General features: G+C 41.0%; 1 protein-coding gene across 1 annotated transcript; it reads right to left on the bottom strand.

Moving 5' to 3' along the window:
• Window positions 1-738: 738 nt before the first annotated feature.
• Window positions 739-20,855, bottom strand: slc6a1l (solute carrier family 6 member 1, like). The gene is made up of 14 exons (XM_049566243.1): window positions 20,615-20,855; window positions 15,592-15,723; window positions 14,731-14,831; window positions 12,473-12,582; window positions 12,229-12,361; window positions 9,045-9,179; window positions 8,860-8,963; window positions 8,649-8,773; window positions 7,179-7,291; window positions 5,810-5,941; window positions 5,333-5,435; window positions 4,918-5,018; window positions 2,903-3,070; window positions 739-1,572 (listed from the first exon to the last, which is right to left on the bottom strand). Exons 1-14 carry the CDS (start codon window positions 20,853-20,855, stop codon window positions 1,477-1,479), a joined length of 1,794 nt encoding a protein of 597 aa, XP_049422200.1. The 3' UTR covers window positions 739-1,476.
• Between the last annotated feature and the right edge of the window lie 1,337 nt (window positions 20,856-22,192).

The following is a 22,192-nucleotide window of genomic DNA, read 5'->3' as shown; positions in this document are numbered from 1 at the left end:
GAAATGTTACAACAAACCCCATGGGTGGGGTTAATTCTAACAGGCAGGGGGTTAGCTGTAACACTTGCTGGAAACGTCTGTCTGTCTATATACTTTAGGTCTGCATCTACATCAGGGGAAAGATAGGTATCCGTACAGGTATCATCCATCTGTTCGTCTATTATCCATATTCAGTGGTTGGACCAATAGATGTTAATAGATTGGGTTAACCTAGAACCACTGTCAGAATATGAGTTTTGAATGTAAGACTATTGACGATACTGTGAAACTGTGTGTCAGTAAGATACCTGACAAATTAAAAATACAAATGTGCTATAGGTGGCTTAGTTGTAACACTGCCTTAAAACTAACCCCGCTAGGTGGAAATTTTATCTACCTAGCTAACACTTGCTGGGAGTTGGTTACATAGTTAGAAATAAAGCTGCGTTTAAGGCAACAAGACAGTTGTTAAGATGATATATGGTTGGATTCGGTGACTTACATAGACAGCTCAGTAACTGAAAAACAAGTAGGAAAGAAATAACATGCTACATGCTATATGCTAACATCAGGGCAACCTTTTAACAGTGCAGGGACTAAAGTGTTAATCAAATGACCGGAGTTACTATGTGATGTTTGTCTTGTTTTTGTTTATTGTCATGTAGAGGTGGAGTAAAGTCCAGGCCAATCCATCAGATACGCCATTTGACATATTGCCCAAACTGACAAAACAGAATGTTTTATTGTACTTTATTTTGAATGAATCTTTTAAAAAAAAAAAAAATACATAACATGGTGACACAATTATATTTACAATTTCCTAATATTTTAATCAAACAAGCCTCCATGAAGGCTAATACTTGAGATTATACAACATCATTTAAGAGGTGTTAACTGAGAATTGGCCTGTACAACTTTCATCACAGTAAAGTCACAAATATTTTCTTAATTTTTACATTTTTGCAGAATCAGCAAAGATGACATATATAAGCGGCCCACATATTTATTGCTGGACGAAAACATCACAGTGGCTGGTTGGTTGGGTCTTTAAGCTACCACAAGCAAATAGACAGTTTCCAACTAGAATCAAGTTTTACCAGATTTTTTAAACACGTCTGTACAACAACATTCAAGACATTTATGGTAAGCTCACAGACAACGACAGTGATTTTGTTGAGTAGTAGAGAAAATGTCCAAATGGGAAGATTTACAGTCATACATTAATGATGTATACATCATCATATATACACGGGTTCAATGTTGATCGACAGTGTAGCATTCAATTTGTGGTCAGGGCTCAGTCTTTTACTGCACAAGGGAATCTATCCTCTAAATTTATCAAAAGAGCGTCATTGTCTTCTTATCCTGATTTTCACACAATTTTAAATGAAAGGAAACATAGTAAAATGCTGTACAAGTCTCCATCTTAAAAATTGTCAAATTTTTGACTACAAGTCCTGGCAGACAGAGGAATTACTTCAACCTGAACAATCCCGGCTAGACAGAAGCATCGCCCACGCTCCCTGTGTGTGTAAATTCTTCATGCCCCGATGGCTTTTCATCCTCCCGGGAAGTTGTCATCTTTCGCCAACGCTGGTCAAATAAAGACAGTCACATCAGTCTCACATTGGTGTTAAATGCTAAATGGTTTTTCTTGAAGGTGAGTCCAGACGAGGGAAGTGTACAAAATGTACAAATTAATAGTCTTAAAAGTGAACAAAATAAGCTTTTAGCTGGACTGCTTGTCCTTAATCCAAGGAAAAGCAGAGAAAACTTAATGTCTGGAACAAGACTACTGAAAATTTAAAAAGGTCAAACACTAAAATAAACTGCAACATGCTGTATTCACCTTCAAAACACATGCTCCTGAGAAAGTTGTTGTCCCAGGGCTATCATACAAAACTTTTTTCATCCAAAGAACCCTTTCTGGAGGAAGGAGTTCTTCAAGGATTGTTGAAAGCATGGGTGTTAAAAGATCCTCACCCTCGAATATTCAAATGTTTACCCATGTTTCAAACATACTTAAAATCCTCTTTATCAGTTATTGTTACTTGTGTTCAACCATAGATATTTTTACCATCATTTCATGCCACCCAGTACCACATGATCTGTGAAATTCCAGGGCTGCTGGCTGTACTTCCCTTGGTCCAAGGCCAGGGGTTGGCAACCGTTCCTATCAAAAGAGCCATTTTTACCTCTCCCCTAGGCTAACCTGTTAGACTAAAACCATGGTGAAGTCAGTATGGCCGTTCCATACATGTATAATGGGCCGGTCTCTGTCCTATAAGCTCCCCAGGATCTGCTGCTGACCGATGGCAGCTTCTGTGGACAGAGATGCTGAATGCACATCAGAGTTGGTGTTGATTTAAAACTACTGTTTCCCTGGTGACAGTGGTAACACTACCAATCATATTGCTCGACAAAACAGTGTTGAGCGACACTCTTCAAAAGTGTCATGCAACCAAGCAGAAATTAGGTTTTTGAAGGTAGAAAGGTTCCTCCAGAGAAGGCACCATAGAAGGGTTCTCTGTAAAACCTCTCATAAGGGGTTCTGAGCATATCATTTCACAGATGGTTATAGGTACAGTATAACCCCTTATGATGGGGTTATGGTAGAACCCAAGGTACAAGCCAAAGAAGCCTTTATGAATCAAGTTCGGACCTTTATTTCTAAGAGTGTACCTTAAACCAGGATAATGATGTTGGCACTGAGCCAGACTCACTTTTGTTACTCTTTCCTGCAGTCTAAATATCTCCTGCATTCCTGCATCGTACCTCTCTGCTATCACCTGTACCTTTTATTTAGTTTACTTCTGGTTTCTCCCAGTTTGTACCAGTTCCACACAGCAGTTCCTTATGTAACTCCTTAACTGTAGGGACAATAAAAATATGGAAAACAGTGAGATATATTAAAGTTTTGTACCTGTTTGATGCTGCCCTTGGTGATGCAAAACATGTAGATGACATATCCTGGGATCAGTATCATGGAAGACAAAGCCATGAACCAGCCGATCACTTGACCCCACAGCGGGTACACATACTTCCCCAAGGTCAGAGGGGTCATCTCAATGGCACTGAAGGTAAACACCCCCTGCAATATACAATTATGTTATTTCATCTATGTAATCTTTGGTGTCCGTGGTGTCTAAATGAGTCTACAGTCATGCTAGTGGCAGCCAGCAGGTATGTTCCCACAGTCCTGTGTCCCCTAGTTCTGTGCTCTCCAAGGATTATATGTTCCCCGAGTCCTATAATCCCCTGCTCCATATAGCACACATGGGAGCCTGAAAAAGATGTACCCCAGCTCTATTTTCACATAATATGACACAGGTACAATTAGAGGGCTAAAATTATGACTCTGAGATGAAATTGTGTGGGCACAGCTCTTTGATTACACTTGCTCTTTATGTTAGGAGATATATGGAAACTATCATAAGAATTAATTAAATGAAACTAACAACTAACCAATTAAGGAATAAAAGAAAGAAGGGTAACTATGGGTTAGAAAAGAGGCGTGGGCGTGGTTTATTTCCCATTTCTCAACAGTTTAAGATTAGGAAAGAGGTAAAAGGTCAGGTTGTAATTATTGGTTATTACCACGGCATAACAGGTTACGGTTAGAAAAAATGATCTGCAAAGGAGGTCCAAAACCTTCACATGCAACCTTAGACATCAATTTTAATCTTACAATTTGATCTCTTGATGGTTCCTTGCCTGATATGTCTTATTTATTGATATAAAGAGTAAATCAAATGTATTTTAGGGGACAGAGAGTGACAAGAAAGTGCCATGAACCCAACAGGAGGGTTAATGTGTGTTAAATAGATTGCTGAACGGGGACCCTGGGAACATAGGACCTTGGCAACGTAGGACCCTGGTAACAGGACCTTAGGAACTAAGGATCCTGGAAATATAGGCCCTTGGGAACTTAGAACCCTGGGAAAGTTGAACCTTAGGAACATAGGACCTTGGGAACATAGAAACTTAGGACCCTGGGAAGGTCGAACCCTAGGAACATAGGACATTGGCAATGTAGGGCCCTGGTAACATAGGACCTCAGGAACTAAGGGTCCTGGAAATATAGGCCCTTGGGAACTTAGGACCCTGGGAAAGTCGAACCCTGGGAACATAGAAACTTAGGATCCTGGCAACTGAGGGTCCTGAGAACTAAGGATACTGTGAACATATGACCTTGGGAACTTAGGACTCAGGGAACAGAGGAGCTTAGAAATATAGGAGCCTGGGAAAGTAGAAACCTGGGAACATAGATACGCTACCACTAGCAGCTGATGATGAGATTGTACACACACAGAGGGGCTTTGAGATAAATGCTAACGTCAGCATGCTAACATGCTCACAATAACAATGCTATTGTGCTAATGTAATCTTAGTTTAGTGTATGCATCAGCTAACAGCTCACAGTTACTAATTAGCACGGAACACAAAGCACAGCTGGGTCTTTTGGTATTGGCTTTTCCATACTGGGCAATTTAGAATTTTAACCTGATGATAGGGATATAAATGTGCGTACCAAATTTGTGGGTTGTGGGAGAGATATTTCAGTCTTGACCAAAGTGGTAGTGAAAAACTTTTCAATCAAATGGAGCCCAGTTTTAACCATATGTCAAAGCTCTACTTGTTCATTTTGGCAGAAGAGACTTTATTTTCCATTTATATAGCGTCCTTTAACATTACACTTCCTTTACCACCACAGTAGTGAAGATAAAGGCACTGCCGTAATTTCCCTGAGGACCTGAGAGTAGAGTACAAATCATCACATGGCAGGGGAAACCAATTCAGCAATGTCATCAGTTCTCTACCTATTGACACCTGCTGCAGCTTGACAGTTTTCCATGAGGGAAAAGGAAGCATATGTTAGAGTTTGACTTTGAAAAATGCACATTACTCGGGTTAAATCGATAATCATTCCCAGCGTACCAGGCAAATCAGCGGAGTGAAGAACATCCAGCAGAGCTTCCACCAGCCACATGGCCTATAGCCGATCATGTCCTCAATGTTCTTATAAAACCTTTCAGCTCCTGTGGCATAAAGGGAAGAGGACAAAGAGGAAGTGTGTGTGTGTTAATGTGGAGATAATAAGTACAAGAACAAAGCCTCATGGGGTGAAAGAGAGGGAAGGCTGATTGGACGGAGAGTCTTATCACAGAAAGTGGAGCAGATAGATGTAATTTCCTGTTGGACAGCTACAGTGTGTATAGGAAATCGACATGCTTGATTCACTCCGTGACTTGGCACAATAAAGTCCTTTCTGTCCAGCTCTGTCTCAGCTGTGGTTACATTTGATTTCACTCCACAGTGTTTGCTTTGGACTGCATAAAAATAGATGTCCTACCATAAAACCAGGATATGGAAACAGTTTCGAAGAAGACGAGGAAGAGGAGACACATCCCACTGGCGGAGTAGTAATCAAACAACTTGAACACGTACAGGCCACCCTGGGAGATTTAAGCACACACAGTCACATACACACACACACACATATCTGCTTTCAAGGCTGAATATTAATATCCCTCTCTTTATTGAATAAAAAAATGCATGATGAATGTACACCGCAGGTTGTTGTGAGATCGTTTTGTCATTATATATGATGCAGGAGGGGGCTGTTTTCCCTAGTGTCAGAAAAATGTTCACTACAGTGTGTGTATTGGGTTTTAAGACACCTGCTGTCTTATAATACGTAGTTAAACATTCACACACTCTGCAGTACAAGTTAGCAGCTGTGATTTAATACTGGACCAAACCATTTTTCATACTGAAGAGTCAACATGGACTAAAGGCAATCAATACACACAGATGTACACAGCTATACCTGTGTGATGTTGGAGAAGCCGATGATGAAGGAGATGAAGCAGACAATGAGGATGAAGACCTTCTTCCTCTTCCTCAGCTGTAGGGGATATTCGTCCATCAGAGCTGTGATGAAGCCTTCCACTGTGCAGAACTAAGACATGACATTGTTAAAAGGCATGCCACCTATATTACCCACAATGCAATACAACTGGCAGTTCAGTTAGAGATTCAGGTATGTTATGCTAGTACACTTGCTTCTGTACAACACTTGCTCCTGCTCATGAAAATGAACTATAGTATAACTAAAGTTTACTGTAAGAATTGTATAGTGTCCTGTGATGAGTTTGTAGTGTTCTACAGTATTTTTCACCAGCTATGGTATTACTATAGTTTTTCTCTGGACAAGCAGGGATCTCCAGAGAGAGTCAAACAACGTTCATCTGCACACACTGTGATGACACAGAGCTGGTTGAATATCAGCAAAGTTTCCCTGCTTCCCTTCACTGGTTCCTGTACAGCAGGGTCGGTCTTTGTTTCACTGTTATAATCATTAAAAAGCAAAAGCAGCATGTGTATACATTCAGTAGGCTATGTCTTCAGTAGCTAGCTAGCTAACCCTACACTTTTCAGGGTTTGATTTTGGTTTTGGAACAGGGAAGAAACGTATATCTTTTTCCAACCTCTCCAGGTAACGAGTATCATTAATACAACATGCCCCAGGCACAACATTTAGCTCCAAATCCACACAACCAGCCTGAAAATGAAGGAAATCTGAAACGATTGCATTAGAGCCAATGAAGCACAGCTGTGTTGTTGTCGGACCCTGGTCTGAGCCGGCCCGATGCTACGTTATGATTGGCCAGTCTGTGTCTGAGGGTGGGACATAACAATGTATTTTCTGAGCACACTGTAGAATATTCCTGTAATAGCACTATAATGTTATAGCGTATGTATAGAATTACAGTATTGTTTTTAATAGTAATACTATAGTGTATCCTTCATATTTCTATAGTAAATATTTACCATCGTAATATTACAGTGTCACCTAAATGCTTTCAACTGAAATGTTTAGCATACCTCAACCTGGGTTGAGAGTGGTGATACATCAACACTATAGAAATACTGTACTATAGTATGACTATAATTTCACTATAGGACCAACATAGCTAACTCAATGGTGTTATTATAATAATTTTCTATAGTACGGTCCAAGAGACCATAGAATTACAATAATAATACTGATATTTTTTGTGGTATTTCTAAAGTGTTTATTTTTTGAAAGGGTTAAGCCCATTGGTTTCCAGTAAATGCTTGGATTTTGCATCATGCAGATTAGGTAGTGTCATGACAGAATGGCATAGACTTTTTAGTAAGTGTGTTGTTTGTACCTGACTGTCCAGGCCCAGCATCATGAGCATGGAGAAGAAGAGGATGGCCCACAGAGATGACATGGGCAGCTGGGTGACAGCCTGAGGATACGCTAAAAACGCCAGACCTGGACCTAAATGTCACACAGAGGACACAACATTAGAATTACAAATGATTTATATAATAACATTGTTCCTCTGAAAATATGGACATATCTAGAAAACACAAGAAGCCTGACACAAACAGCACCATGCTTTTTACTTTGTTGGTTTGGATATCGGTGGGTTTTTATTTGTTAAAGTCCTGCAAGGATGGGAAAAGATTACTATAATTATATGCCTTTAAAAGGGTTTGGAATAATTTGTATTATCATCAAGAAAGAAGAGGACAAAAAATGTGGTGATTCAAAGTGCATCAATACTTTTAATTTGTAGAACTGTAAACTTTGTTTAAATTGTTTGTTTTGTATTTGCTTGAGGTTATAATCCTCAAGATTTTCATTAAAATCAAATCCTTTTATTAAATACTAGTGCTTGCATTTTTTCAACAATTGCCATTCAATGTATTGATATTCTGTAACTGCCTCCAAGAAAAAGATTGTAAGTCCTTTGCTGTACACCATGGAAATCTCCCATGGTGTCTCCCTCATGGAGGAACGTTCTGGAATATTTGGGTAAATGATAACCAAAGCTGTGTCTCTTTAGGGACTAAACTGTAATGCTGCAGTTAAGTAAATTTGCATCTCGAGTATCAACAACTTGCTCAAAGACCCAGTTGATTCTAAGTTGCTGGAAAGATGCTCAAACTCCATCCATCCATTTTTTAACCGCTTATCTGAAGCAGGGTCATGGAGGCAGCAGGCTGAGCAAAATATTTCAGACATCCCTCTACCCAAGGTGTTCCCAGGCTAGATGAGATATGTAATCCCTCCTTCTGGGTCTACCCCGAGCCTCCTACCAGCTGGACGTACCCGCAACACCTCTAAAAGGAGGCATCCTGATCAGATGAACCACCTCAACTGACCCCTTTCGAAGCGAAGGAGCAGCAGCTCTCCTCTGAGCTCCCTCCAGATGTCCAAGCTCCTCACCCTATCTCTAAGGCTGAGCCCAGCCACCCTTCTGAGAAAACTCATTTCGGGCATTTGTATGCACAATCTCATTCTTTCAGACATTACCCATAGCTCATGACTCACAGCTCATGAGCTATGGATACAATCAAACTCGTACCCTGAAAATGTGTAGGGAACAACTGATGGGGATTGCTGCATGTGAAAAGATGTTGGGATGATTGAAGTGGAAAAATGACATGATTAAGAAACAATGGTAACACTTTAATGGGTACATTCCCAGAGAGCAACCTAACCTTGACAAGAATCTGATGTTTGTTTGTTTGTTTTTGTCATTGGGTATTGATTTATAAAATTAAATGAAACTCTAAATTAAAGTCCTGTGTTGTTTTGCACTGCCAGTAAAGTCAAAACAGTGCTGTACCTGATGCTGCCAACTCCTGGACAGGTTTCTTGGTGATATAGGACATGAAGCCTACAATGGAGAAGATGACGAAGCCAGCAAACATGCTGGTGCAGGAGTTGATGCAGCACACTATGATGGAGTCCCTGAAGAGAAAGCAACACAATTAAAAGTTGAAATGACAAAACTTATGATATCAGCTATCAGGATGAATACAGCTGAATGTTCTTACTTGTATACATCATTGTGGTACATGTTGTAGCTCCCCAGTGCGATGAGCGAGCCCAGGCCCAGCCCGTAGGAAAAGAAGATCTGAGTCGCTGCATCCAGCCACACCTGTCAGAGACACGTACATGCTCACATTCACGTCTGCTTGTCTATAAACATGTTTGTGTGATCCAATTGTGTGCAAACTACCTCAGACCGAGTGAGCTTATTGAAGTCTGGAGTGATGTAGAAGCGGATGCCATCTATGGCTCCAGGCAGAGTGACGCCACGGAAGAACAGGATGAACAGCATGACGTAGGGATAGGTGGCTGAGAAATACACCACCTGAGAGAAAGAGAAAGACAGAACGACTTCTTTTTAGGTATTCAAATTAACATTGATTATTCCTTCAAAGTCAAAAATCCATATTTGAATTATACAGAACTAAAAGTGTAAGAAACTCTGTGTTGAGTTGGCGTTTCGATTTAGTTTTAAAGTTAATCACAAGTGTAAACACCTCTAAGCATTTTTGTCTTTAATAATTAAAAGTCAACAGGAGATGCAAAATCCCTTGTTTTCACAGTACACAGAGTATAAAAATTCTCATCTACTAAAGTATTTCCATAGCTTCTCTTTGCCAAAAGACGTTGCTGGAGCCTGTAGCATAATCATTATGCTTAATTGGTAATGTCCGTCAAGGCTGGGGCCTTGGGGGAATTAATTTTTCTCACTGCTCTCAGATGCCACACATTAAAATCCAATTATCCACTGGCAGTGAATGTGTAAATGTGTTCCTGCTCACATATATCGCTTGGACTTGCTGTAATTTAAAAATCCCAGGCAGGAGGCAGAGTAGTATTTTTTTTTTTCTTTTTTCTAACTCCTGCTATCACCTCTAAATCATCCTGCAGTTTGGGATTAAATTATTCATTTTGAAACCATTTGTGAAAAGCTGAGAGGGAGATGGGAAGTGGACAGCAGAATGAGAGCACATATAAACAATCTGTCAACATCTGAGAGGAATAAATAAACACTAAAACATATCTTTGTCAAATAAAAAATATTAATTCAAATAGGTTTTGGTTGTTGTTTGACTTTGTGGAGCTGGCACCAGGTGTCAATGTGACATCAGAAAGACATTGGACTCTAACGTTGGACAGTTGGTTGGAATGAAAATGTTGTTTTGATTTTAAATGTCTAATTGAGCATAGTATTAGTTCAGGCAGGACACGATGTCAAGCTCAGCTCACATCTCAGCTACATCAGCTGATCTCAAGCAGCCCAATCAACTGATGGAGCAGCTGATTGATGAAGAGAGTCAACTGATAGATCACATGATTCCTTTCTATGCAACCAATTGGTGAATCTCATTCAGGGCGTCCTATTTAAACTGCTCTGGCCTGCCTACTGACGCTGCTTCCTCTGCAAGCTGCTTTGCAACCCGCCTCCACCCCAGCTCCTCCTTTTCATGCTGTGTCTGACTATCAATGCCATTCCATTTCTGTTTGTCACTGATGCTGCTCTGTTCTTTTCCCGGGGGTCTTTGCTGCTGCTCTCCTTGCCTTAGGCTTTCCATGTAAGCACGTGGAAGGGCAGGGAGGTGTGCTCTCTCTGTCTCAGTTTTTCCTCATTTGCATGTGGGAGGGCAGAGAGGTGTGCTCTCTCCGCCTTAGGCTTTCCACATAGGCACATGGAAGAGGCTTTCTGCGTAGGCCTGAGGAAGGGCAGAGAGGCCCCAGAACAGAGCCATACTGCCAAATATAATACTGCAAACGGAAATAAAGTTTTCTTTGACTAAAGTGTTCCTGACTGAAGTGACGTTAGAATTTCAGGTTGTGTGGATGTTATCATTATGACGTTTTGCAGAGGTTGGGTTTTGTTCTCCATACCTCAAGACTAAATGTCGTTATTCTACGTGAAAATGATGTTGGCAGAAATGTTCATAAGATGTTGGATTCTGGTTCCATAAATCAGCCTAAAACCAACATGTCAGTATTCTACAATAAACTGATGTTGGCATTAGACGTCCTGACATTGAATTTGGTCACCCAATGTCACAACCTAAATTCAACCAAAAATCATGTCTGGTGACTTCAACTAGGTGGCATCCACTTCCGCGTTTTGATGTGAACTCATAATGTGACACTGTAAAAACAGTAAATCAGGAGAGAGGACAAGATTTAAACAGATTTATTTCTGAATTTTGGGATCAATGGATGAATCCCCTGTTTTGTACTATTTTCTAGGATCAATCAATCACCCGAGCAATAATGAAAACTATCCAACTGAGCTGTGAACTCGTGATGTCAGTGTGCTTTGTTATTAACACACTGACAATCTAAAAAATGGAAAACAAAACAGACAGGGCAGTAACCACTGACGTGTAAACTGTCAAACTGGGCTGTATTTTCTGTCCTGAATGACAAAACATGCCCACTAAAAGCTAATTACTTGTGTCAGCTTTGGACAAATGGACCAAAAGACTGACAAACAAACCTCCGCTAACTAACTACTCATCAATGAAACAACAAGGCTGATGGGAATGTAATTAGCTCTGCAGTTACTGGACAGATTTAACAGATGATGGCGATCGATGACAAGGTTAAGGGGTTGAATTTATTACCATTTGTCCTGAGGGCAACATGAATGTTTGTACCAAATTTCACGGCAATCCATCCAATAGACGAAGTAACATTACTCACACAGATGTGATGCCGGTAGGGCTGGGGTTGGCATGGGTTACCATGATTCCGTGTCTCCAACCTGCAAGGAGGCTCTCAGGGAGTGGCGTGGCAATTGCAGCTCAGAGCATCCAAAAAGATATTCCCCTGGGTGCTCTCAGTGTCATCTCTAACATCTTTTCAAACGAATTGTCTATGGAGCAGCTCCAGACTTTATACCCTATGACACTGCAAATTTGAGTTTAAGCACTCTAGTTTTTGGATTTGGGAGAGAGTTGTCTATGTTTACTAATATTTTTGGACGTAGACCACAGGAATAACATGCATGAATTTTGAAAATGGGCATAGTTCCTTTTTAATATTTGAATATTTTTTATTAGCAAAATAAAAAACACAACTAGTACGACTTAGTTCCCTTTAGGCTAGGCTTCATCAGCTGGGCACCACCATTTTTTGTATCTTAATTCATGCTCATGTTTTCTCTGAATCGTTTTTTCTCTTTGATCGGCTCCACCAACCACAAATGGATTCTGCTAATAGCAACATCAGCTCTACCTCCTGAGCAGCTCTGTGTCCTGCCCTGTCTGCATGATTAAAACTTGGAATATACAAATGGAGAGAAGGCAGCTCAGACAAGCAGACTGTGACCAGAGAGGGTACTGTAAGTTTAAAGAGTGAAAGAAGAAAGGGAAAACTGAAACATTGAGTCTGACCTTCCCTGTCCACTCCACACCTTTCCAGATTGAGAAATAGACGAGGACCCAGGCTAGCGCCAGGGTGCCCACTAAAGGCCAGCGAACCTCTCCTGGCTCCTCCAGACCACTAGACAACTGGTGCATGTTGCGCCTACAGGAACACATAAACACACACTGAATTCAGACACTGATAGGAGCTTCCAGAAATAGCTTCAACATATTCTCGCACACAAACACTCATATTGTATGACAGGAATCTTACTCCCAGAACTCGGTGACAGCACTGGTCAGGTTGGTGGTGTCCGTCAGACTGTAGTTGCAAAAACACTTGTCAGTGTTCCAGGAGTTATCACAGCTTTGCCACGGCAGCTCCTGCACACGAAACACATGCATGAAAAAGATTAGATATTTCAATGATGTATCTCTCTGACTCTCTGCAGCCTCCCGTTTTAATGATCCAACCAGATAAAAACACTGAACAGTATATTTTAATCCCCGCTTCTCATTCCCCAATTTTTCCCACCAAAGAAAACCTCACCCACAATGTCTGTGCAGTCTTTAAATTTCCTCCTCCGGGCTGCTTTGAGCTGAGTGCTCATGCAGAGAAATACAAAAGCAGAGTGGGGAACAGCCGAGACAGAGACAGACAGGCACTGTGGAGGTGATAAACATGACCCAAGTATTTCTTCTTGATGTACATGAAGCGGTGAGAGGCTGGCAGTAATCAGGGGGAATTTTGTTCATGCCTGTCATCCGTTTGACACTGAAGCTGCAGAATGTTTTTATACGTAATTGCTGGTCCACGTGGGGGCAGCAGAAACAAGCTGTAAACACAACACTGACATGTCAGTAGGCCTTTATATACATCCAGCAACGTTCGCATTCATGTTTGTATTCACTTAATGAATGTCAGTCCCATATTTAGTCTCCCTTTAGCTCTATTTCAGTCTCCACCGACTACTTTAAATATTTGGCTCTCTGGCTGCTAAATGCTGAGCAATTTTTCACCAGCTAGTTGTCATTTCCAGCCGCTGTGTGATGCTGGGAGGGTCGTGTACTGTGACTTTATGATTCTACAATGACTTGCTGCTGGAAACAGTACTGATGAGAGCCATGGAAGTCAACCAAAACAGGAAAATTGCAGGCCAGAAAACCAAAACACAAAATGCTTTACAGCTTTAATTTGACCCATAGAAATAAAATGAGTCAAAAGGACATAGAATCATTTGTCCTGGTAACTGGATGCGTACAAAAGCTAATAACTGTTATGGCGACAACACATGTCAAAGTGTGTCTGATTACTAGTTAGAGAGCTCTGGCCTAGTTATACTCCTATTGTCCTTATTTAACTGAAAAATATAATCATACACCAAAACAAGTTTCTCTCTTTCTCCGAACTAAGACTAAATGTTCGTTTAATTGACCTTTCCATAAGCCCCGCCCCTTTGTGATGGATCCAACAAGCTGTCGGAGTAAGCACGGAGCCCACACTGTAACTAACTGCACTCCCTGAAGAAATACTGTCACATTTTTTGGGAAAAAATGAACCAGTGATTCCAGAGAGAAGCAGACAGAGGGGTCTACAGTCTGTGTTTGAAGGACATATCCAGGATGTCAAACTGACTCAGCAGCAACAACAGGTTTAAAAAGACAAAGATAGTTAGAAGCTAAAGCCGAACTATAGGCTACAGATCACAGTGTAAAAGTGAACCACCACATCACTGCTGATCACCACACAAGACAATGAATATAAAGGGAAACTTTGCTGATATTGAACCAGCTGTGTGGCATCACAGTGTGTGCAGATGAATGGGATTTGGGAAGTCAGACAACGTTCTTCTGCACACACTGTGATGCCACAGAGCTGGTTCAATATCAGGAAAGTTTCCCTGCTTCCCTTCACTGGTTCCTGTACAGCAGGGTCGGTCTTTGTTTCACTGTTATAATCATTAAAAAGCAAAAGCAGCATGTGTATACATTCAGTAGGCTATGTCTTCAGTAGCTAGCTAGCTAACCCTACACTTTTCAGGGTTTGATTTTGGTTTTGGAACAGGGAAGAAACGTATATCTTTTTCCAACCTCTCCAGGTAACGAGTATCATTAATACAACATGCCCCAGGCACAACATTTAGCTCCAAATCCACACAACCAGCCTGAAAATGAAGGAAATCTGAAACGATTGCATTAGAGTCAATGGAGCACAGCTGTGTTGTTGTCGGACCCTGGTCTGAGCCGGCCCAGTGCTACGTTATGATTGGCCAGTCTGCGTCTGGGGGTGGGACTTAGTGAAGGGTCAGTTATTTTTATTATCAGTGAATCTGAAAAATGTCAGAAAATAGTAACAAATTCCCAAACAGTGTTCAATTTACTATCATATATAAAACTTGTAGTTTGAGACAAAATTGTTGCAGGTGAATTTGCAATTGCTCTACTTTTAATAATAATTTCAACTGTAACTACTTAAAATATACAAGTTTTTAATTTAAGGTTTGTTCTGTGATGATTGATTGTGCAACATACTGAACCAAAGGAGTTGAATAAGTAGTAGAGAGCCCAGGCGATGATGATAATGTAGTAGATGTTGAGCCAGAAGGACAGAACCACTGCAGCTAAACCAACACCTGGAGGCAGAAGAGGCACAGACGTCAGCAATGTTACAGTACAGTGTGTTATAGGTCGACTACATGCTAACATGTAAAGTGTAGGATAATGTGTGAGGGCCAAACTACAGCAGAGCAGATTTCTCCTCCCAGAGAAAAAAAAACAAACGGCGTGACTCAGCGTGTTAGTCATAGTCTTCATCATCCTCATCATTGTTATTTTTCTATTTCTAATGTTTACTTGCCCTTGGCTTTGAGTATCAGTTGGCACAGCAGCACGCTCACTATCACTGTTGCTGTCTGTGCTGGCAGGAGATAAAATGTGCTTCACTCCAGCTCTTTGAGCTTGAAGGCAAAGGAATAATTGCTACCACCAAGAACTGGCTGCAAGATGCTTAAATTAAAAAAAAAAAAAAAAAAAAGTTGTTAAAAAAGTTCTTTTGTGTTTCTGCATGTCTTCGACAGCTTCGTGCCCTTGTTGTTTTTGCAACAAGTGCAGCGGCATGGGGAAAGAGCCTGATGTCAAGTGAAAATACTGAGCAAAAAAGTCAAGTGGAGTAAAGAGTGTTTTGGAAAAGAGGCCATTCAAGAGGGTCGGTCACCAAAACAGAGTCAGTGCTAATAAATCAAATCTTAAGTGCATCTTCATGGTGACATACTGTCCTGTTAGGATGCTCAGAATGCTTATCTACAACCACTGAGGATGATCATGTGAGCAGCTCAAATCTAAAATCTAATAAATCTAAAATATATAACAACCTGATTTATATCCACATCTTACCTTTCATCATAGGAATGAGCTTCCACACCCCAAGCCCTCCCACTGAGGTGAACTGTCCCAGAGACGTCTCCAGGAAGAAGAGAGGAATCCCAGCAAACACCAGGGTCATAAAGTACGGGATCAGAAAGGCTCCTGATAGATCACAAAGAAGATAACAAAAAATGTTTGGTAAGATCATGTTCTCAGCAGGGGTGTGGGCTCAAGTCACATGACTTGGACTTAAGTCAGATTTGAGTCACAAATTTGGTGACTGTGGTGGTGGTGGTGGTTTGGTGATTATGACTTGTTAGGGATTAGTCAAAATTTTGGGCTTGAGTGCACAGACCTGATACTTAATTATGACTTGCAAAACAATGACTTGGTCCCACCTCTGGTACATAGTAATATGAAGGACTTTAAGTAAAGTCCCAAGTCCTAAACCTTGAGTTTAGGACTTGTAACTTGAGTGCAAATACTTGGCAATTACGTACTGGACCAACATCTAGTACAGAGCAATTAAAGGGACTTCAAGTTAAGACCCAAGTCCTACACTCAAAGCTTAGGATTTGAGACTTGTGTAGGGACTTGCCTGCCTTGATGTGGGACTTGTGTGCAGAGACTTGAGACTCACCTGTGACTTGTCAACAAGGACTTGGTCCCACCTCTGGTACATAGTAATTAGAGGAACTTTAATTCAAGTCCCAAGTCCTAAACTTTGAGTTTAGGGCTTGGGACTTGACTTGGGACTTGCCTGCCTTGACCTGGGACTTGACTTGGGACTTGCCCGCCTTGACTTTGTAACTGGAGTGCAAATACTTGGCAATTACTTACTGGTCCAACATCTAGTACAGAGTAATTAAAAGGACTTCAAGTCAAGATCCAAGTCCTACACTCAAAGCTTAGGACTTGAGACTTGTGTGCAGAGACTTGAGACTCACTTGTGACTTGCAAACAAGGACTCGGTCCCACCTCTGGTACATAGTAATTAGAAGAACTTTAATTCAAGTCCCAAGTCCTAAAGTTTGAGTTTAGGGCTTGGGACTTAACTTGGGACTTGCCCATCTTGACGTAGGACTTGGGTGGAAATACTTGAGACTTACTTGTGACTTGCAAACAATGACTTGGGCCTACCTCTTGTACACAGCAATTAGAAAGACTTTAAGTTGGATTCTAAGTCCTAAAGTCAAAGCTTAGAACTTGGGACTTGCCCATCTTGACTTGGGACTTGACATGGGACTTGTCTGCCATCACCTTGGATTTGAATACAAATACTTAAGACTTATTTGTGACTTGCAAACGATGACTTGGTCCCACCTCTTGTACATGGTAATTAGAAGAGCTTTAAGTCATGTCTCAAGTCCTAAACTCAAAGCTTAGGACTTGGGACTTGACTTGGGACTTGCCCAACTTGACTTGGGACCTGTCCTAGGATTTGTCTTCCTTCACTTTGGACTTGGTCCAACCTCTAGTACATAGTAATTGGAAGAACTTTAAGTGAAGTCCTGAGTCCTAAACTCAAAGCTTAGAACTTGAGACATGACTTAGGACTTGCCTGCCTTGACTTGAGACTTGAGTGCAAAGACTAACTTCTGACTTGCAAACAATGACTTTGTCCAACCTCTTGTAGTAATTATAAGGACTTTAAGTCAAGTTCTGAGTCCTAAACTCAAAGCTAGGACTTGGGATTTGACTTGGGATTTGCCTGCCTTGACTTGGGACTCAAGTGCAAAGACTCAAGACTCACTTGTGACTCGCAAACAAGGACTTGGACCCACCTCTTGTACAAAGTCAGAGAAGGACTTTAAGTCAAGTCCCAAGCCCTAAACTCAAAGCTTAGGACTTGAGACTTGACTTGGGACTTGCCCACCTTGACTTGGAACTTGAGTGAAAATACTTGAGACTTACTTGTGATATGCAAACAAGGACTTGGTCCCACCTCTGATACATAGTAATTAGAAGGACTTGAAGTTGAGTCCTAAGTCCTAAAACTCAAAGCTTAGGACTTGGGACTTGACTTGGGATTTGCCCAACTTGACTTGGGACTTGTCTGCCTTTACTTTTGACTTGAGTGCTGATACTTGAGACTTATTTGTGACTTTCAAATAACAACTTGGTCTAACCTCTGGTACATAGTAATTGGAAAAACTTTAAGTCAAGTCCTGAGTCCTAAACTCAGGACTTGTCCTTGTCCCTTGTCCAGTCCTAAACTCAAAGTTTAGGACTTGGGACATCACTTGGGACTTGTCTGCTTTGACTTGGGACTTGAGTGCAAAGACTTGAGACTCACATGTGACTCACAAACAACAACTTGGTCCAACCTCTCGTACATAGTAATTAGAAGGACTTTTAGTCAAGTCCCAAGTCCTAAACTGAAAACTTAGGACATGGGACTTGACTTGGGACTTGCCTGCCTTGACTTGGGACTTGAGTGCAAAGACTTGAGACTCACATGTGACTTGCAAACAATGACTTGGTCCCACCTCTGGTAGATATATTTGGAATGAATTAAATACATTCAAAGAGTGCTAAAGTACAGACAGATGGTTTTCACCTATCAGCATAAACATATTAGAGCAATACCCATAATGCATTTCATCATAATGATATAACCCACTGAGATAATGAAAACATTATAATAAAAACCAGACTGTGTGAAACCTAAACATTCAGTTTAAACAAATTAAGTTTCCTTTTCTTTAATTTGGACGGAGATATAAATGAAATATTGCCGTAATATTGTGATAAGAATGACATATCCCTTTCTTTAATTTGTTAAACCAGCTCCTGCCTGAAGATCTATTTTATTATTATTATATTATTATGATTTTATGAGAAACGCCAGAAGACAGTCTTGTTTAAAATATGCATGCAGATGGCAGACATCTTCCAGAGAACATACAGAAAAGTTACAGAAACTTTTACAGCTGATTAAAAAAGTTTCAGTAAATGTTAATGTGCTGCTGAGGACCTGGTTCTTATAAAGTGTATTCTTAAAGGGCAACGTCTGTCAGATAACCTACGAGACACGTTCATCCATTAGTTTTATGATTAAGTGAATAACCATTGATCAGCACTTCTTAACAAGTCAATTAAAAGTGAATTGGCCTTGGGCTAGTGAGAGAGGCATATGATCAAGTCCTAATTGAGATGTGATAGATGCACTGGAGGGGGAGACAGCTGAGGAGGAAGAGGAGAAGCTGGGAGATTTAATTTATGAGTATGGCGTTAAACGGTTTGGGGTTTGTGAGAGCAGGTAAAGAGGGGAAGACTTGCATTCTGTTCCACCCAGGCGACTGCATTACAGTACTTCAAAGAACCAGACGTAGACGAGGGGCCAGTGGGGGAATATTTTCAGGACGTTCAGATATGTATCATCACTGCAGAGTTTACAGCGTGAAGCAGTTCAAGATAGGCATCGTGGCACAGAGCGTGATTTCACAGTTTTTACCATGGCAGTGGTTATCGATAGGGCATCTAGGACTGTCATAGGGGGCGAAAGGCTTCAGGGCGGCAATGCTTACCACCCAGAAAGGTGTTCATGGATGAGATGACAATCGTCACCACCACAGCACCATGTCACCTGAGCACTAAGGGCGCTTTTTGTCACTTTGTGTGTCTTTGTGGTCATTTTGAGTCTCCTCCTCGTTGGTACACGTTAATTTGACATTTGATATTTTGCAAGTGAAGGCCAGGGGTCCCTCTGACACCTTGGGCCCTTGAACCTTTGCCCAGTAGGCCTGTTCAGTAATCAATCTGTGCGCAAGAGAGACATGGTTCAAGAGGCAAAGGGTGGGGGGCCTAGAGACTGCTTATGCAAAGGGCCCAGAATTTGGTGTTAAGCCCCTATGTTCCCAGTGTCCTACAGTATGTCCCCCAGTAATAATCTAACTCGCATTAAAATATAAGATTAAAATTGAGTAATGCGTAATTTATATTTCTGCACTGAATTGATTCCATTGCCTGATGTGCACCTCGCCAGAAATGTAACTACATGTCGCAGTGACGCAGACCTCCTGTCTATTTCTGTAAGCTAAAACCATTTCCCTCAGTGGAAACAAAGCTTTTATTTACTTTAATTTCACAAATAAGAAACAATAAACTGTGAAGACAATAAAGCCTTCACAAAATAGCATTTTAAGTCTTGTGTGTGATTTATCCTGGCTTCATATGAGCAGAGGAAATCTGTGCTAGACGCTAGACTAATTTATACAATGTAAAATGCTATAGGCTTGTGCTAATAACATTAGCATGTTGTATTTGTTTAGAAAACCTATTTAATTTTAAACAGTCGTTTTGTCGGTGAACCTTGTGAGCTGAAATGGAGCCAAATTTTGTAACGTTACCTTTGTTAAATGTTGCTGTTGTCCCTGGCTTCATATGAGAGGAGGAAAAGATCGCTAGCCACTAGGCTAATTTATACAATGTAAAATGCCATAGGCGCTTGTGCTAAAAACATTAGCATGTTGTATTTGTGGGGAAAATGTGTCCAGATAAAGACAAGTGTTTGTCTTTGTGAATGCTGTGAGTTATAGTGAAGCTGATTTGTGTACTTGTGTTTGAAACTGTTGCTATTAAGCCATGTTTAATCAACTAAACTTTTCAGCGCTTCACAGAAACCTTCGCCGCCGACACAGTACTGCACAAGTATAAATGCTCACAATGGCGTAGGCGACATGCATAGGCTATGGCGTAGGGTCTGCTGCACAACTATAAATCCCACTTAAGAGTGCATGTGAAGGTTTTGATTTCTCCTTTCCAGGTGATTTTTTCTTACCTTAACTTAGGAAATATTCACTTGTCCTTGACATCTCACCGTAATCTTACTTTTGACCTCTTTCCTAACATTAACCTGTTTAGAAATGGGAATTAAACCAAGTCCTAGATTTTTTTGCTGATGCTAAATTTGCCTGTTTCTTATCCCTTATTTGTTAGTTGTTATTTTTTCCAATTACTTCATTCTTGTAATGCTTTTCTAACATCTGTATTTATAACTACAGTGGCTTTGCAGGCCTTTTGGTCCTATTAGTCTCACGACAGCACTTACCTCCGCCATTCTTGCCACACAGATAAGGAAATCTCCAGACATTTCCCAGGCCGATGGCGTATCCCACACATGATAGCAGGAAGTCAAACTTTCCCTTCCAGCTTCCCCTGTCAGGCGGCTCTTCTTTGTTCTTCTTGTCATCTGCAGGGGGCACCACAGGATCCAGCTCCTCAAAGGGTACTGCTTGTTTGACCTCTGTTGGGGAGTTTAAGTCCACTGTACTCTGCCCGGTCTTCCCCATGGTGGGACCACTACAGACCAGTGGGGTCAGTAAGTCACTCGGTCCTCACGGCCTGTAATGGTGACGAATTAGAGTCTCTGTTCCTGTCCGGCTGAGCCTCACACGCTGAATTTGGTTCTTGGCTCGACAGATTGAGGACAATGTGTGGAAACTGAATGTGTAAAAGAGCTGTGAAAAGAGGGAGAACGGTTTTTGCCTAGGCATTATACCAATTATATATGGACAACAGTGTGTTATAGTAGAAGGGAATACTACTTCAATTTACTGATGTCAAGGCATTTTTATGGTCTTTTACAGCCCCTGTATTAACTTGGGCAACAATGTATAATTACACACATTAAAGGTTCTGATTAAAGGTGGTCTATGCCAACTCAAGCCACAAAATAACACATAGCAAGCACCACTGGCCTGATATAAGTAGGTAGGTGGCACAATCCAGGTCATCCTGGAGAACACTAGACTGTGCATCTTAATCATTACTGACACACCTCCTACTTTTCTTTCTCTCCAGTCCACCACAGTAAAGTTCCTGGTGAGTCACCACTATACCAAAAGAAAGGAAAAACCATGATGAAAATACCCAGCCTAGTGGCCAGAGGAAAACTGTTGGCATTGTTAAGTTTCTGCAAACCACAAATATGTTACATTTACACATTTCATAGGCCTCGTGTCACTGATTTTCCAGCTATGATTGTGGCTTGAAAAGCAGTTGTTTTTTACCTAGATATCGCTGCTTTTCCAGCTGGGATTGTGGCCTGAAAAGTGGTTGATTTTTTTTACAAAGATATCACTGCTTTTCTAGCCGTGATTGTGGCTTGAAACATGGTCATTTTTTACCAAGATATCACAGCTTTTCTTGCCACAACTGTGGCCTGAAACATAGTTGTTTTTAAACAAGATATCACTGCTTTGCCAGCTGCGAATGTGGCTTGAAAAGCAGTTGTTTTTCACCATGATATCATTGCTTTTCTAGCCATGATTGTGGCCTGAAACATGATTGTTTTTACCATGATATCACCGCTTTTCTAGCCGTGAATGTGGCCGGAAAGATATTGCTGCTTTTCCAGCTGGGATTGTGGCCTCATGGGTGGTTGTTTTTACCAAGATATCACAGCTAGAAAAGCAGCAATATCTTGGCAAAAACAACTGCTTTTCTAGCCACAATCCCAGCTGGAAACACAGTGATTGTAGCCTGAAACATGGTTGTTATTTTTCCCAAGATGTCACTGCTTTTCTAGTGGGGAGTGTCACTTGCAAAGCGATTGTTTTTTACCAAGATATTGCTGCTTTTGCAGACAGGATTGTGGCCTGAAAAGCAGTTGCTTTCTTAGCAAGAT

Source organism: Epinephelus fuscoguttatus, linkage group LG22 (assembly GCF_011397635.1).
Source record: "Epinephelus fuscoguttatus linkage group LG22, E.fuscoguttatus.final_Chr_v1".
Lineage (NCBI taxonomy): Eukaryota > Metazoa > Chordata > Actinopteri > Perciformes > Serranidae > Epinephelus > Epinephelus fuscoguttatus.
This window is presented reverse-complemented; position numbering and strand designations above follow the sequence as displayed.

What these genes read in the sequence shown, in the direction of transcription:
- slc6a1l (XM_049566243.1), bottom strand. Translation starts at nt 20,855, where the DNA reads ATGGGGAAGACCGGGCAGAGTACAGTGGACTTAAACTCCCCAACAGAG. An exon ending in ATAAGCTCACTCGGTCTGAG is followed by an intron (nt 8,964 to 9,044) that starts GTAGTTTGCACA and finishes TGTCTCTGACAG; the next exon opens with GTGTGGCTGGATGCAGCGAC. An exon ending in TCACTCCGCTGATTTGCCTG is followed by an intron (nt 3,071 to 4,917) that starts GTACGCTGGGAA and finishes TGTATATTGCAG; the next exon opens with GGGGTGTTTACCTTCAGTGC.